The sequence below is a fragment of the Chironomus tepperi genome, unplaced genomic scaffold (genome assembly GCF_022539635.2).
Source record: "Chironomus tepperi strain 1889 unplaced genomic scaffold, CSIRO-AGI_Ctep_v1 contig_33, whole genome shotgun sequence".
NCBI lineage: Eukaryota > Metazoa > Arthropoda > Insecta > Diptera > Chironomidae > Chironomus > Chironomus tepperi.
Window position 1 is genome coordinate 1,405,697 of NW_027226155.1, and position 14,787 is coordinate 1,420,483.

Below are 14,787 nucleotides of genomic sequence, written 5' to 3' on the forward strand. Positions count from 1 at the left end.
ACTTCTAATACACGAAGCTGAATGTCAAATCTTCGGTACACGATAGTTTTTCTTTTACTTCTTATCATACATTTAAAGCACTGTCTTATTTTTGAGGCAACAGATTTTCTTGGTCAGGTTATATGTATATTTTTCAATTATATGCTTCCGCCACTTCATCTTGATAAAGTTTAAAGTTAATTAAATTTTAAGGATATGCACATAAATCACATCGATGCAGTAACATATGAAAGTTTTGTGTCTCTGTGTACATGACATATGCTGCTTTACATTCAACATGTCAAAATTGTTGCAACATCTTCAAAGTGAAACATTGTAGCAGAAAAAAAAATGTTAACGCTTCCGATTGGCTGTGAAGTTCAATTTTCTTCCAATGACGTCACAAAAACAAAAGGAAACTACGTCACCGGATTGATAGTCTTTTTCATATATGTTGTAAATCATTTTATGAGCCTTTTTTTTTTGTTGCGGTTAAAAGAAATAAAAATTATGACTAGGACTTGATATGAATACATAATCTGGATTATTAATATGATAAATTATACGTAGTAAAATTATTTTTATATCTCGATTCTAATGAAATATCTATCAATCAAAAATGTTAACTAGACTAGAAAAAAATAACTAAAATATTAGAAAAGTACTCATTCTTATCGAGTGACTAAAGCGCATTATTGTCCCAGTGATCAGAAATTGATAATTTTGAATTCATTCGAATTCCTTGAAAAAGCATGATTTTAATAAGATTTGGATTAATCCAAATCCAGTAGTGGACAACACATGTGCCGCCAAAAATCCTTAACAAATACTTGAAAACGTATGTTGTGTGCGGTTTCGGTCTAGGCTTACCACCAAGATGTGTTGCAATAAATAAAAGGCTTACCGTCCTTCGATTAATCCATAAAGAAAATGATATTTGTAACGATTATTCAAAATTTGAATTTCCGAGTTCAAATCTTTCATTCGTAGCCAACTTCAGGCATATTTCACAGTTCAAATTCTTATTCGTAGCCAACTTCAAGTATGTTTACAAATGAAATATGAAATTAAAATAATTAATTATCGAATTTAGGAATGATAACAAAATGTAAGACTATGTGGTGCGCCAATAACTCAATAAAACTGATCTTACAAAACTTATTTGGATTCTCTGCGATGTTTGGTTAACGAAATATTAAAGGCAATGAATCGACTGGACAAAGTGATTAACTAACCTGCCATTTTTCAAAATTGCGCCAAAAATTTAAGATCCAAAAAAAATAACAAACTAAGTGAAGGACAAATAGTGCAAAATCGTAGCCAAATGATGATTGAATGGTTGTAAATCGTAAATTTTCATTGATAAAATTAACCTTCCTAAGTTTTTCTATTATTGAAAATCTGACTAATTCATTTCATACCGTACGGTAGACAGAAACATAATGGGGGAACAATTCTTGATAGCACAGGGCTTTTTTGATTATGTCACTAATTGAATGTTAATGATTATTAATTGACATGACTGGTAATTGATGATAAATATCAAAAATTTTGTATTTAAACAAGAGTCACACTTCATTATCAGCTTAGTTTCTCTTTGAACTTGTCTGTTCTGATTTCTTGTCACAAAAAAAAATTAAAAATGATGAAAAGTGAAGTAATTTTCGTGTTTGTCTTCAATTTGATGCTAGTAAATGCATTACCGGCTATAGAGCTTAATCGCACGGATATTAAACCTGCTGAAATTAATCGCGTGAATGATACAGTTATAAAGAAGTACAATGAAAACTTTCCATGGGATACCTTTTGTACAGATTTTCGTGTTCCTGATTTAACGGTATGGAAATTATTTGTGATATTTTTGATTCGATTGCTTCGTGCATGAAAAAAATCATATTTATTGACGATAAAAAGTTCATAAATTTTTGACAATTTTCTTGGTATGTTTTTTTTTTTTGCAACATTTTTTAAACTTGAGCAAGGTTCGGAATTTTAAAAAATACCGGTTTTAAACTTTAAGTTTCAATACCTTTTCTATATTCAGATCAAAGTTGCAAAGCAGACACCTGTCACGGGCAAAAACCGTACAATTCTTCTTACAAAACCATACAAATTACCTGAAAATTGTACGATTTTTGGCTGTGAAGGTGCCTGTTTTGCAACTCTGATTCAGATTTTATTTATTTTACTCTTTGTTGCCTTGTGAGGACCATAGACAACTCTATCTCTTGATAACTTCTGTCAGTTCAGGATATTAAGATCTTGAGCTTCCTTATCAACACGTCCTTAGACCTTAACTGCAATAAATGTCCTTAGTAAATGCTATGAATTTTACATGAATTATATCAGTTCTTATTTCAATTAAATAAAAAAAATTACCATTTCTTTTCGTCTATAGTTCTTCCCTCATCCAGATAGTAAGTATGCCTTACATACATCTCAACTTCTAAATCAATCTCTTACTAAAACTATTCAGGTTGTAATTGGTACTTTGTTTGCTGGAATGATGTATTAATTAATGGTGTTTGTGATGACGATTTGGTGTATGATCCAAAAGCACGCACATGCGTCTTTCCTGAGGACTATGATTGTGTTTTAGGCTTATATCCTCGATGGTGAATTATTATTATTTCTGTATAAATTCAGAATTTACAGAAGTTTGTTTCTAGGACTGATCCACGCTGTCCTCCACCAGAATCCAATGATCTTGTCTTTTTGCCATCAGAGTATTGTGATGCATTCGAGATTTGCGTGTACGTTTAATTAAATTTGAAAATATCCCATTGTTTATTATAAATTAAATTAATATATTCAGTAACGGATGGCCGATAGAGGTGCAATGTCGTCCAGGACAGCATTGGAATGCCGATAGAGAATATTGTGATGATCCAAGAAATGCTGGATGTGAAAATGATAATGGAAATTATCCAAATGGATTACCAGAATGTCCTCCTACATTTATTGGCAGTTTACCACATCCAGATGATTGTAATTTATTCATTCATTGCTCGAATGGAAATAGATTTATTCAAAGATGTCCTCATTTACATCACTTTGACATTAATACCGGAAGATGTATGGTTTTGACACAAGCTAATTGTATCGATGAATATAGAGGACGTAGAAGAAATTAAAAAAATTTAGATTATTGTGACAATTTAGTAATTAGAACAGCTGTCTAGTTAATAAAACTATATTATTGAAAGATTTTAATAAAGTTTCAGTCAGTATCATGACAATTTAATATCACTGGATATATATTTACTAAAATTTAAGGCAAATTGTTTAGCAATAATGCATAAAATATGAAATATTATTACAATTCTTGTCACAATTCATCATTTGACCTAAATCTAGGGGGATTTTCGGTAGATTGTTATCATCATCATCATCATAGCAGATGAATAAACATTTTCATTTGTCTATTGTTCCACTAATTCGAAAATTAAATTGTACAGTAATATGTGGATGAAGTTGCAATGACATTAATCTTTCTTTTCCCCTCTTAGTGCTCTTTATAAATAGTCAAAATATGATGTACGGATAAGTTTTATTGTTAAACTTATCATGAATGCAAATATACATAAAAACTTTTTTTATTTTTTGTTGTTGTTGCTTCCTTTCATCCCTTGTTTTATTGAAGAAGAAGATTAAAAAACCATTTCAAATGCTCAAACAATGTATATTTCTATATAATAGGAGGATGCTCTCATTTTTGCTATATATTTGACTACTGTGGGTTGACCACTAAATGAGTAGCATAGTAAAAGTTCAAAAAAATATAAATAAATAAAGTAGTCTATGAAGTTTTATAGGTCAAACATGCTGATTTGATTCACATTTTGCAATAATTTTTATGAGTTTTCAAAGAATTGATCGTAAAATTGTAGCAACCAATACTAAGCAACCAAGATTCCAATATTGATGAATGAGGAAGTTTGAATGATTGAAGTTATTCTTCTCGGAAGAATCATTTTAAGTTGATGGACGTAAAATAATTTAGCATTTGTTGACTTTTCTTTGCAGTGATTTAAATTAGGGGACGTTCGTAGAACACGTAACGCCCAAGTGGAAGTGAAGGTTGAGTTAAAAATGCGAATTTAACTTGGGCCTTTTAGTACTTTTTATAAATGAGTCAAAGTGGCTCGGTAGTGATATGGTTTCGTACTTCGGTGTCAATTATTGTGATACCGACCAAGCAGTCATATGGGTTCGAGACTCGGGGAAACTTTTTCACATGTTCTTTTTCGAATCATATGCCACAGTAGGCTAGAGACGATGAGTTGACAGTAGCGTTTTAAAATGAGCGATTCTGATCCCACTATAAACTGTAGGTCTGTATGTCTACTGTGTTTTATTATTAGCCGTGAAAAGCCCTAGCGCAGCTCTGGATCTCAATGATCTGAATATTCAAAGATTTTTTTAAGGAAGGGAAGTAAAATTTCGTTTTTTTTCGTAACGTAATAACTGAACGGCCCCGTTTTGTAATTTACAAATATTCCTGTAGAGATCGGCTTATTGCATTAAAAAATATCAAAGGTTTTTAAAAATGAATCATTAAATTCTCGAAATTTCTATTGCTTCCCCGTCCCCTCCTCCCTTCCCCCACCTGACCGTTAAAAAAATTACCTTATAAAGATTCATTAGAAGTATCACACAGCTTATTATTCCCTATCCTGTTGTGCCTGACGTCATTGATGACATTGCATACATTTCACAATATTCTTTGATTGTTTCAGTAAATTAAAGATAAAAGTCTTCAATATCAAATGTAACATTATTTATTTGACCGTATATGGTAAAGCATCCATAAATACACAAGTCATGATAAAAATACAGAATATGACTCATTTTGAACAAATGATTTACAGATAAATAGCAAAAAAAAAATTCCATTTCCCTTATATTACAGTGCTATAGTTTTTCAGCTATCAAGCATATAAATCTATCATCTCTATTATGAAGATAATTTCCTTCCAAAACAAACATTGAGATTATTATCACATATGTCACTGGCTTAAGAGATTTTTTTATTAATATTGTGAATTTATTGTTTTTAATAACTTTTTTTCCATTTGGATATGCGTAATTTTAGCGCTTGACATTCAATGTGAATATCAGGTGCAAATGATAAGAATGAAAAATGTGTCTATTGACCTTAAACTAATATCAATTTCAATATCAAATAAGATTTATCAGATATATCTAATCTAATTTCCTTCCTGATTCGAATTAGCACTTCCTTAATTTACGCACTTTTAATGCATTACAAATGTACCTGTGTATAAAGATAAAAAAAAATAACAAAAATTCGATTACAAAAATCATATTTAATCAAACATCGTATCACATTATCATTTCTTTTAGCTTACCCATCATAGATAATAAGAAGCATCGCACGTAGAAACGAATATGAAACATAAAAAAGTCATAAAATGTAAATTTTCTTATCGTATGCCAGCCATATTTTCTTATCGATATGCGTACATAGCACATAAAAAATTCATTTCACTGAAGAAGATTATTGGATGATGTCAAATAAATTTACATCTTTGCTGCTTAACAATTTTTTCTTTTACTTGTCACTTAGAATTTCTCAGACTTATCAAATGGAAAATAGATTTGGACTGATGATTGTGTATTGTGGTTCTGTCTAATTTGTATTATTTCTTAGGACTAAGAGGCTTTTGGATAGAATTTAATAAAAATTCTCGTGAAACGTAAAAACAGAGCTCAAAGTCGATTGACTTTAAGTCTTGAATAGAGACCTAAAATGATCAGAATAGAACAAGTTGGTTAATCGATCCAGGTAGCGAAAATGCATCAACGGCATAGTGTTTGTAGCGCCTGACAGCTGACGCTAACGACCTGGGTTCGATCCCAGGGAAAACCTAGTCGGATTCGCATTCGTTTTTGCTGTATTTACTCAAACCAACTCGGTTTGTGTATTCGCGACACACACATTGTGGCTAGCTACATTGCATTGATATACTCTAAGCCATGCAACTGTGCAGAGTTGGAAAGACACAAAACGTCAATTACGGCAGATAATCAACAATCTTTTGAATGCCATCGCATCAAAGCAACAAATCAATAAGCTGTTGCTTGTTCTGACAGGGTGCTCTGGCATGGTGTTAGATTTAAACTGAATCTGGTATTTGGGTTAGTCGACTCAAGTCAGTTTGAGTCGAGTGTCGCCTTCTATGAAAAATTAAATCGAATAGTCTCAAAAACTCCGAGTCAACTTCGAGTTTGACGTGAAAATGACGTAAACCTGTACTTGAACTTTGTGCATAACCGATAAAAATTGATGAATTATGAGACTTAAGTTTAGTTCTTCATAATAGAAGTAGATAACAGCCCGTAGCTTCCTTTCAACACTTTAATTTGTCATGCGTAAGTTTTCGCACGAAAACAAATCAATTCAAACAACAACAAAAAAAGTCACATCTTCTAATAGCCATAGAAATTCTAGGTCTCGCACATTAAATTGTATCAACTGATAAGCGTATGGGTGACAAAACAAATTTACTTAATGACAATGATAATGAAAAACAATTGTTGTACGGATAGAAATATTCAATAAAGTTGCTTATTTGTAGACAATTTAATCGATGAGCTTGCCAATTTAGTTCTGAGATTTATAGCTACCACACTTTTACATAATGAAAAATTGTCTGTTATCTTTATTATCATTTTTGCTTGATATCATATCATAAAAAGTCATGAATGGAAGCATAATTTCAAGGTGAGAAAATTGAGAAAAACAGAATGAAGGATGAAAACATGTGATAAGAAAATTATAAAATGCAAAATGACCATTAGTTATATTAATGGCGTCTATTTCTCATATTTCGCATCTCAACTGCATCCATACATAAATTAACAAGAGTTGCTGTGTAAGACATGGATACTATGCGACGCAATTGAATTAAAATTAATGAGCATTTTCAAAATTCAATTACTTCATTTGTCACTTCTTTAGTGAGAACCACATTAAGCGGTCATAATGATAATAAGATAGCTCCAAGGATTACTCTGTTATGTTGACAGATTTTCTCAAGTGTGGGATAGTTATTAAGAATTATAAAAGTTGTTAGGAAGTTGAGTCTTACGCTTATTAGATGTTATGTTGTGGTTTTGTTACGTAAAATATTGAATAAAAGCATAGAGAGTTTCCCGAAGTCTCGGTTTTGATCCAGTTTCGTCGAATTTTCGAGACCGAGACAATAAGGGAATTCTTGGAATCGAGGAATTGACTCGGTCTCGAGAGCTCTTAGAAACATTAATTATAGAAATTATCTCATTCTTCTCCTTTTACGTAATAAGTTAGGTAACACAGATTTAGATTGCACAATCGTTAAGGAAAGAATCCCTTTAAGGCATCTCAAAATTCTTCAATTTTCTTGGCTTTTCGAGAAATCGAGAATTATACTTAGCTTAGTATGATGCTTGTAGAATAGAATCAGGGGAATCGAGCCTATGTAAGCGAATCTACTAGTGAGAGAGTAAGTTCTCTGTGACCGAGTGGTAAGACTGATGTCTGGAAAAAGTAGGATCTGAAGTATCGATCCAGCCATGGACACCGGATTAAAAATCCTTTTGTCCCGGTTGAAATTTCCATCGTTCCGGATGATTTTTTTCATTGCACCGGATGAAAGAAATGATCGTGTCTGTACCTGGCTATCGAGCCATATATAGGCAAATCGATCAGTGCGAGAGTTAAACCTCTGTCGCTGAGAGGCAACAAACGAGATATCTGTATCACTATTTTGTGAGCACTTGGGTTCGATTCTTAACAGAGATACCAATCAATCAATCATAATATAGAACAGTGGTGGACAACCTGTGTGTCGTCAAAAAAATGCAATGAACCGTATGCTGCATGCAGTTTCGTTTCGGGCTTATTATCAAGTACCGCGAAAAATAAACAGTTGCTCACTACTGATTATAGAGTATTATTGATAAGATGACAATGCCTGACGACATTGAACTTAGCAAAAGAGTTGAATGAACTATTATCATGCTAGTTGGGAACAATGAGTTAGAAAAAATTTTGTATTAAATTCAAGGCATTGACACTCAAAATTATTTCATCCAATACAAAGACAAACAATCATCCGGAACAATAGAATCTCTTTCGTTCGAACAAAATAAATTTCATCCAGATAAAATTCAGTGTCAATGCCTTGATTAATTTAGCTAGAAAAATTAATTAATTATAAATTCTTACAAAAATACCAAGTGTTATTAAATTTTAGTGGGCTTTTTCCTTTGAAAATAGAAGATGAATAAATAGAAAAATTAATTAATTAATAATAATTAAAAACTTAAATTTCACTAATGTATTTCACCATCACAATCAGATACATTCTCTCTCTCATGATATTTATATGAGATATATTTTCAACAGCTTTAATGAACCAAGCTTTTTCAAAGCTTTCATTTGATCTTTTTTTTTTATTCTACACGAATAAACTATCGATAGTAAAGTAAGAGTATGAAAACATTTTTCTTCGGAAGTAATTGCTGGGAAATTTATTGGAAATTCCAATATTTTAATGAAAAAACATTGAAAATTGTTTCAAAAACATTCCAAATCTCAACAAGATCAAAATCATCTCAAGAACATTCTTGATTAACATATTGAAATGAATTAAGAATATTTCATCATTATAATAATTTAAATATTTGTGTATATGGGATATACTTAAAGTTTAATAACTAATGGAACTAACCTCTAAATCACAAGCGAAAAAAGCATTCATAACACATACATGACATAATTTATGGAGAAAATACTAAGAACATACGATGAGTCTTATCCCACAACTTCATTTCATAATGTATAGAAGAAAAAAGAGTTGAATGTGTGAGCTGATCACAAACGAAGTACGTATTTATATATTTCTTTCTTTTTTTTTTGAATATGAAACTAGTGACACACTTTAACTATATGTATAACTTTTATGTCGATGTTTGAGAAGTAGGTCTCTTTTATTCTTCCACTTCTTTCGCTTCTCATTTTTCCCGTAAGAAGAAATTGAGTAGAAAATATCTTTTTTTTTTCGTTGCTCGTTTAGCCTTCTATCTGCATAAATACTACTATTTTACAACTACTACTTCGTCAAATTGGATGATATTTTTGCATAGATATCTCTCCTGCTTACTATATACTGAGAATGAAGATGCTGTAATATCCATTATTAGTCTCATGCATATAATGCATCTACGACAAAATTATTTACGACTTGAAAAATATTTCTCTAATAAAATTCTATTAGAGCATCAACGTGCATTAAGCACTAACAACCTTTTGCATTTACATATATGAGTAAACTACGGTAAATGTTGTAGTATTTTTTTCTCTTTTTCCAAAAACAAAACTTCATTCATCTTTTACTCGTTTTTTTAGCTTAGTTGTAGAAAAATAGCTACGCCTATGTATTCACTTTGAGAAAAATGACATAATATTTGTGTTTTTATTATGAAAAATCCGGCACGGTAAATATTTTGTTTGGTTCTTAGAAAACTCTTGCCACTTTTTTGAGTAATTCTAAGTAAAACATGAAGTGAATGTTGCGGATTTAATTGAATTAATTTTTGAAATAGTTTTTGAGGTGAGGAAAAATTTCTTGGAAAATTCTTTAAATTGGAATTAATTAATCATTTTGAAGAATTGATCGATCATTTTGAAGCATGATTTTAAGCAGGAAAGACACATTTTAGTAGTTTCGATTAACTTCACAATTCTAATGTCAAATACAAGATTAATCAAACATTTCTCATAAATAAGCTCACTTTGATTACCAAGAATTAAAAAATTCTTAGAATTTCATCATTATGCATCATTAGAACTCTAATTAATAACTTCTGTCATGCCTGATTAACAGAACATTAAGCTACAAGGACAACTCTGTCGACCACAATATTTATTGGTCAATTTTCGTATGAATTTGATGAATAATCCGTTCTGCATTCCAAAGCTGATTCACCTTTTAAACTTGCAATTTGCTGAGTCATATGCCATGATCCGGAATGCGTACCTGTTGACTTTGACTTTAGTAAGAATTCATGATCAAGAATTTAAATTTAATAAATTCGTTACATTTTAAGTGCTGAATAGAAAGTTCAAGTGAAGACATTTAAGAATTTCTTCGAAAGTATACGCTTCCTACGTCTGTTAAACGATAGACCAAAATTACTTTAAATGACGAAAAAAATAAAAAGAAAAGAAGAAAAAAAAATATATTTTATTGAATAAAAGTAAAGCTATTTTGTGTTTGTATTATTTGAGAAACAGCAGCAGTAACAGAAAAAAAAACTATATATACTCTCAAATAATTCGCTTGTATCACTTACATGTATGCGGTCTCATCGTCAAGAGAGTAGCGGAAAGGTAAAATTATTTTTTTCGTAGCAAAGCGACAGTGCGACGGTGTACTTCAACTTGCTTAGGAGATGAAATTTAGTTTTTGAAGAAAAAAAAAATTGTAATAATTTTTATTATTTTTTTTTATAAGACGTGATACATAATAAGCATATATAAATTTTTCTTAGTTCTACTACGACTACAAATTAAATCAACCTGTTTCTTCTGTGCATTTTTATTTTGTAAAATAAAAAAAAGAAAAAAAAATTGTGCAAACCAGCTTTTTCTTCTTGTATCTACACCTCATTTATACATATATCGTGTGTGCAGAAAGTAATAACAAAAGGTTTTTTTTTTCTTCATAATTTTTGGGGTCGGTGCTTCATAAAAAAAACTCTTTCTTATTTACTTTATATATATTATTTTTTTGAGAGTTTCCCAAGAGCGTAAAGTCTCTATTAAGTTCAGCAGCTTTATTTTTTTCGGTGGAAACACGATCACACACAGTTGTACATTAGAAGTGAGAAGCACTAAATCATGTCTAATCAGTGTAAAAATTGTGATCGCGATCGCGATTTAAATAATAATTACGTTGGATATTCAAATGGATATATGGCTGCAAATACAAATAATAATAACAACAGAAATTCCTCAAATTTGATGAGTATCAACAACAATAACAACACAAATACGAATAGCAATAGTAACAATAATAATGCAACGATGATGCAAGGTCCTAAAATTACAGCAAAAGTTATGTTTGGTTCATTAGGTGCTATAAAGGAACTGCGTGAAAAGGAGCATGCCGAAAAGACACGATCATCACAAGCTGGACGAAGGCATTAAGTTAAAAACAAAAACAAAAAAAAGAGATGAAAAATAATAATTGAAAACTTAATCTAATTTAACAATAATCACATTATGTGAATGTGCAAAGAAATGTGAGAGAGAAAGAGAGAAAGAGAAAGAGAAAGATGGAAAAGAAGAGAAAAAAAAAGTTGTGGAAAGTGTCACAAATTCCATTTTAATAAATAAAAATAATGTGATTCCGTAAATACATGTATCTGTATGCATATGCCTCAAGTACGGAAAAGTGTTTTTGGGCTGTAAAATTTATTATTACACCTTTAGCATTTATAACTAACTACGCATAAACTGCTTCTTATCCACTATATAGTATAATAACAATAACAAGATTCTTAAAAAACATATTTTTTTATACTTATACATACTGTTGAATAACAAAACAGCAATAATAATTTTTGATGATGCAAAAAAATTTTTTTCGTCCATTTCAATAATTCTCAAAAGTTTATTTACCTACCTATATATCTCTTTCATAATCATAGAAAATTAAGAGAAAAAATTTTTTTTTTTAATTTATTCACTGATTGTGCAATTTAATTTGCAATTTGAAATAATAAATTGAGTGAGCATGGAATATAAAAAAAAATTATTTATATACATATGTAACTTCTCTGATGCAGTCGAGGTTCGATAAAAAATAGCATTTTTTAGATTATTGAGTGAATCATCATCAAGTATACTTCATTATTATGCATAATCTCAATAATCGTACTTAAGAGAAGATCAGTACTTTTATTATTATTACTGTTGATTGAAGCTTGTTGATTGTTTATACTTTTTTTGTGAATATTAATTCTTGTTTACTGCAAAGATATGTGGTGCATTGTGAAATTTATTATTCTCACTCACTTAAACAAGCTTACGTAAAATGAAGAAAAACTTTTGGAGTTTATTGATTAAAACGCATTCGATGACATAATAAGATTTTTGTTGAACATAAATGGAATGTTAAACTTTTACCGAAGAGATATAGCTGGAGATGAAAGACATTTTCAAAATAAAAAGTCATTGCCTGCAATCTAAAACTATAAAACTAAAAAAAAAAGAAAATTTTGCCACTAACGGTTTTTTAGAATTTGAAATTTTCCAGTCAAATTTTCCACTTCAAAAAGTTTTTTGTCATTTGCCACTAAACTAAACACTTAATTTTGTCAAGATTCTTACAAATGATACAAAAAGATGGCAAAAATTAAGCAAAACAAAGTAAAACAAGAAGAATTTATCTTTAACGGCATTAAAAAATTTAAATTTTTTCAACTGAAATGATTTTCAACATCAAAATTTTTTTTGTTTTTTTACCTAAACTAAACACTTAATGGCACCCAGAATCTTACGAATAGGTTTTAAAAATGGCAAGAATTAAATACAAGCAAAATAAAACAAGAAGAATTTAACGGTTTTATAGAATTTGAAATTTTAAGAGTTAAATGCATTTCCACCTCGAAAAGATTTTTTCTAATTTTTAACAAAACCAAACAATGAATTCGATCTAGAATATCTTAAATAGATACAAAAAGATGGCAAGAATGAAATACAAAAAAAGAAAACAATCAAAAATTGAAGACAAAGCAATACAATGTAGAGACAAATTGCCACTCAAAAGCCTGTTTTAATTTGCAAAAGTGCTCTTAAAAAAGAGATATATACTACATTTTCTATTGTAGATGATGAATGAAGCCCACATGGAAAAAAAATGTGAATTTTAGAAAATATATATATATATATTTGTAATAATAATTATAATAATACCGATGATGAAATCTGTGAAGGTGTTTCGACGGTCATTAAACTTTTACCATTTAAAATCATTGAAACTTTTTCTTTTCTACGACTTTTTACGATTCATTGATAGATAAATGTGAAAATATCGAATTTTAAATTACATAGTACGAGATAGAGATTTGTTAAAAGCTGATATTATGAGAAAAATTATACAAAATCAAATTATACAGAATGTTCTTGACCTAAAGACACTCGATTATTCTAGGTTTATCGAATAAAATCATCAAATTAAATAAAAACTTCTTTGTTCTCGATCATGTTCATGTTACTTGCTCTATTTATTATTTCTTATATTTTTTTATACAATTTGTATTTTTATATTGATTAGTTCTTAAGTGTTGTATCTAATAAAAAGTTTAAAGAATATTTATCATCCTTTGATGAACAAATGTTTTTTGTTAACTAAAATTTTTTTATAATCTCAATCAAAAAATACTCTTGTTGAATAAAAAAAAAATTATAGAAAATTGAACTAAAATCTTTACTTTTTTGCGCATTAGCTATAGATGCGGCATGTATTCATCAAATATGTGTATGAAGCGCAAAAGCGCAAGGTTATTGGCTATATTTATAATGCGTTCAAGCAGAAATTTCTTATGTCAAGCTGAAAAAATAAAAGACTTTATCCCAGTGGTCAGCAACCTGTATGCCAGTATTGTCTAAACTGTATGGCGCCGAACTCCCTTAGATATACCATGCACGTTATGCTGTGTTGAGTCTAAATCGAAGATTAGACAACACTGCTCTATGGCGCAGCACTGTAGTGTGCCATCAAAAGTCTTTTGAAAAGCAATGAACCGTTTGCCTGATGGGGCTTCGGTTGATGTTTACCAACAAGGTATGCCGTCAAGCAAAAAAAGTTTGAACAACACTGCTCTATGTCGCAGCACAATATTGCTCCGCCAAAAGTTTTTGGGGATATCATGAACCGTATGTCGTGTACGGTTCAGGTCGAGGCATACCACCTAGAAATGCGGTCAAAAATAAACGACACACCACTGCTTTATCCGAACAGTGCAAATCAGTCAATCGATCCAAAATCAGCCTCCAAATCGGCGTGACTCTGAGTTGGCTCCAGATCCGGCTTTAATCTGCCACCATTCCAGGGTCAAACCGGCCTAGTGCAGCAATTTGAATTGACAATCAAACTTGTGCTATTCGGGCTAATAGAATGTGTTTCATGATACCCGGCATTCATGTATGACCTTTAATTTTTTTAAAATATTTCTCTCTGGCGCCGACTAGAACTTCCTTTAATTATAATATGTCTGCATGAAGTTTGAAGTATTTTAGGAAGAAAATGCTGCCCAACGATTTCATCAGCAATGAAATTCTTTAACTGTAAGTTTTGTGTCTGCTGGCTATTTTTGGCAAACATGTACGAATTTAAATCATATCTTAATCTCCGCTGGTTAGTAACTATTAATATCATTCCTGAATTATTTTTTGCACGATCAGAATTTATTATAATATGAATGAAACTGTGGCATTACCAGAAGTCAACTGGATCTTTGATAATCAGCTGTAATTAACATTATGGATATAAATCGTGTTATTAATATTGTTGTCAATGCGATTTGTCAAGACTTGACCACGTGGCTTCCTACCACAATCTAGAACCTGTTGAATATGCTAGATTGTCTGGGAATTTGATACAAATTTGCATCTAGGAGAACTTAGATCTTTCGCAATTTCGGAGAATGACTATACACCTCATTTATAATCTGCAGAATATGTATAATTTATGGAGTTTTGAATAATTTTTGTGCAAGAAATACGGGCAATAC

General features: G+C 30.5%; 2 protein-coding genes across 2 annotated transcripts; both read left to right on the forward strand.

Annotated features, from left to right (window-relative positions):
* Window positions 1-1,580: 1,580 nt before the first annotated feature.
* On the forward strand, window positions 1,581-3,223 carry LOC139094698 (probable chitinase 10). Its single transcript, XM_070645841.1, has 5 exons — window positions 1,581-1,816; window positions 2,378-2,396; window positions 2,456-2,594; window positions 2,649-2,732; window positions 2,795-3,223. The coding sequence occupies exons 1-5, from the start codon at window positions 1,622-1,624 to the stop codon at window positions 3,111-3,113; spliced, it is 756 nt and encodes a 251-aa protein (XP_070501942.1). The 5' UTR covers window positions 1,581-1,621; the 3' UTR covers window positions 3,114-3,223.
* A 7,198-nt stretch (window positions 3,224-10,421) lies between these two features.
* On the forward strand, window positions 10,422-12,299 carry LOC139094196 (AAC-rich mRNA clone AAC11 protein). Its single transcript, XM_070645174.1, has 2 exons — window positions 10,422-10,472; window positions 10,540-12,299. Exon 2 carries the CDS (start codon window positions 10,889-10,891, stop codon window positions 11,195-11,197), a length of 309 nt encoding a protein of 102 aa, XP_070501275.1. The 5' UTR covers window positions 10,422-10,472; window positions 10,540-10,888; the 3' UTR covers window positions 11,198-12,299.
* The last annotated feature ends 2,488 nt before the right edge of the window (window positions 12,300-14,787 follow it).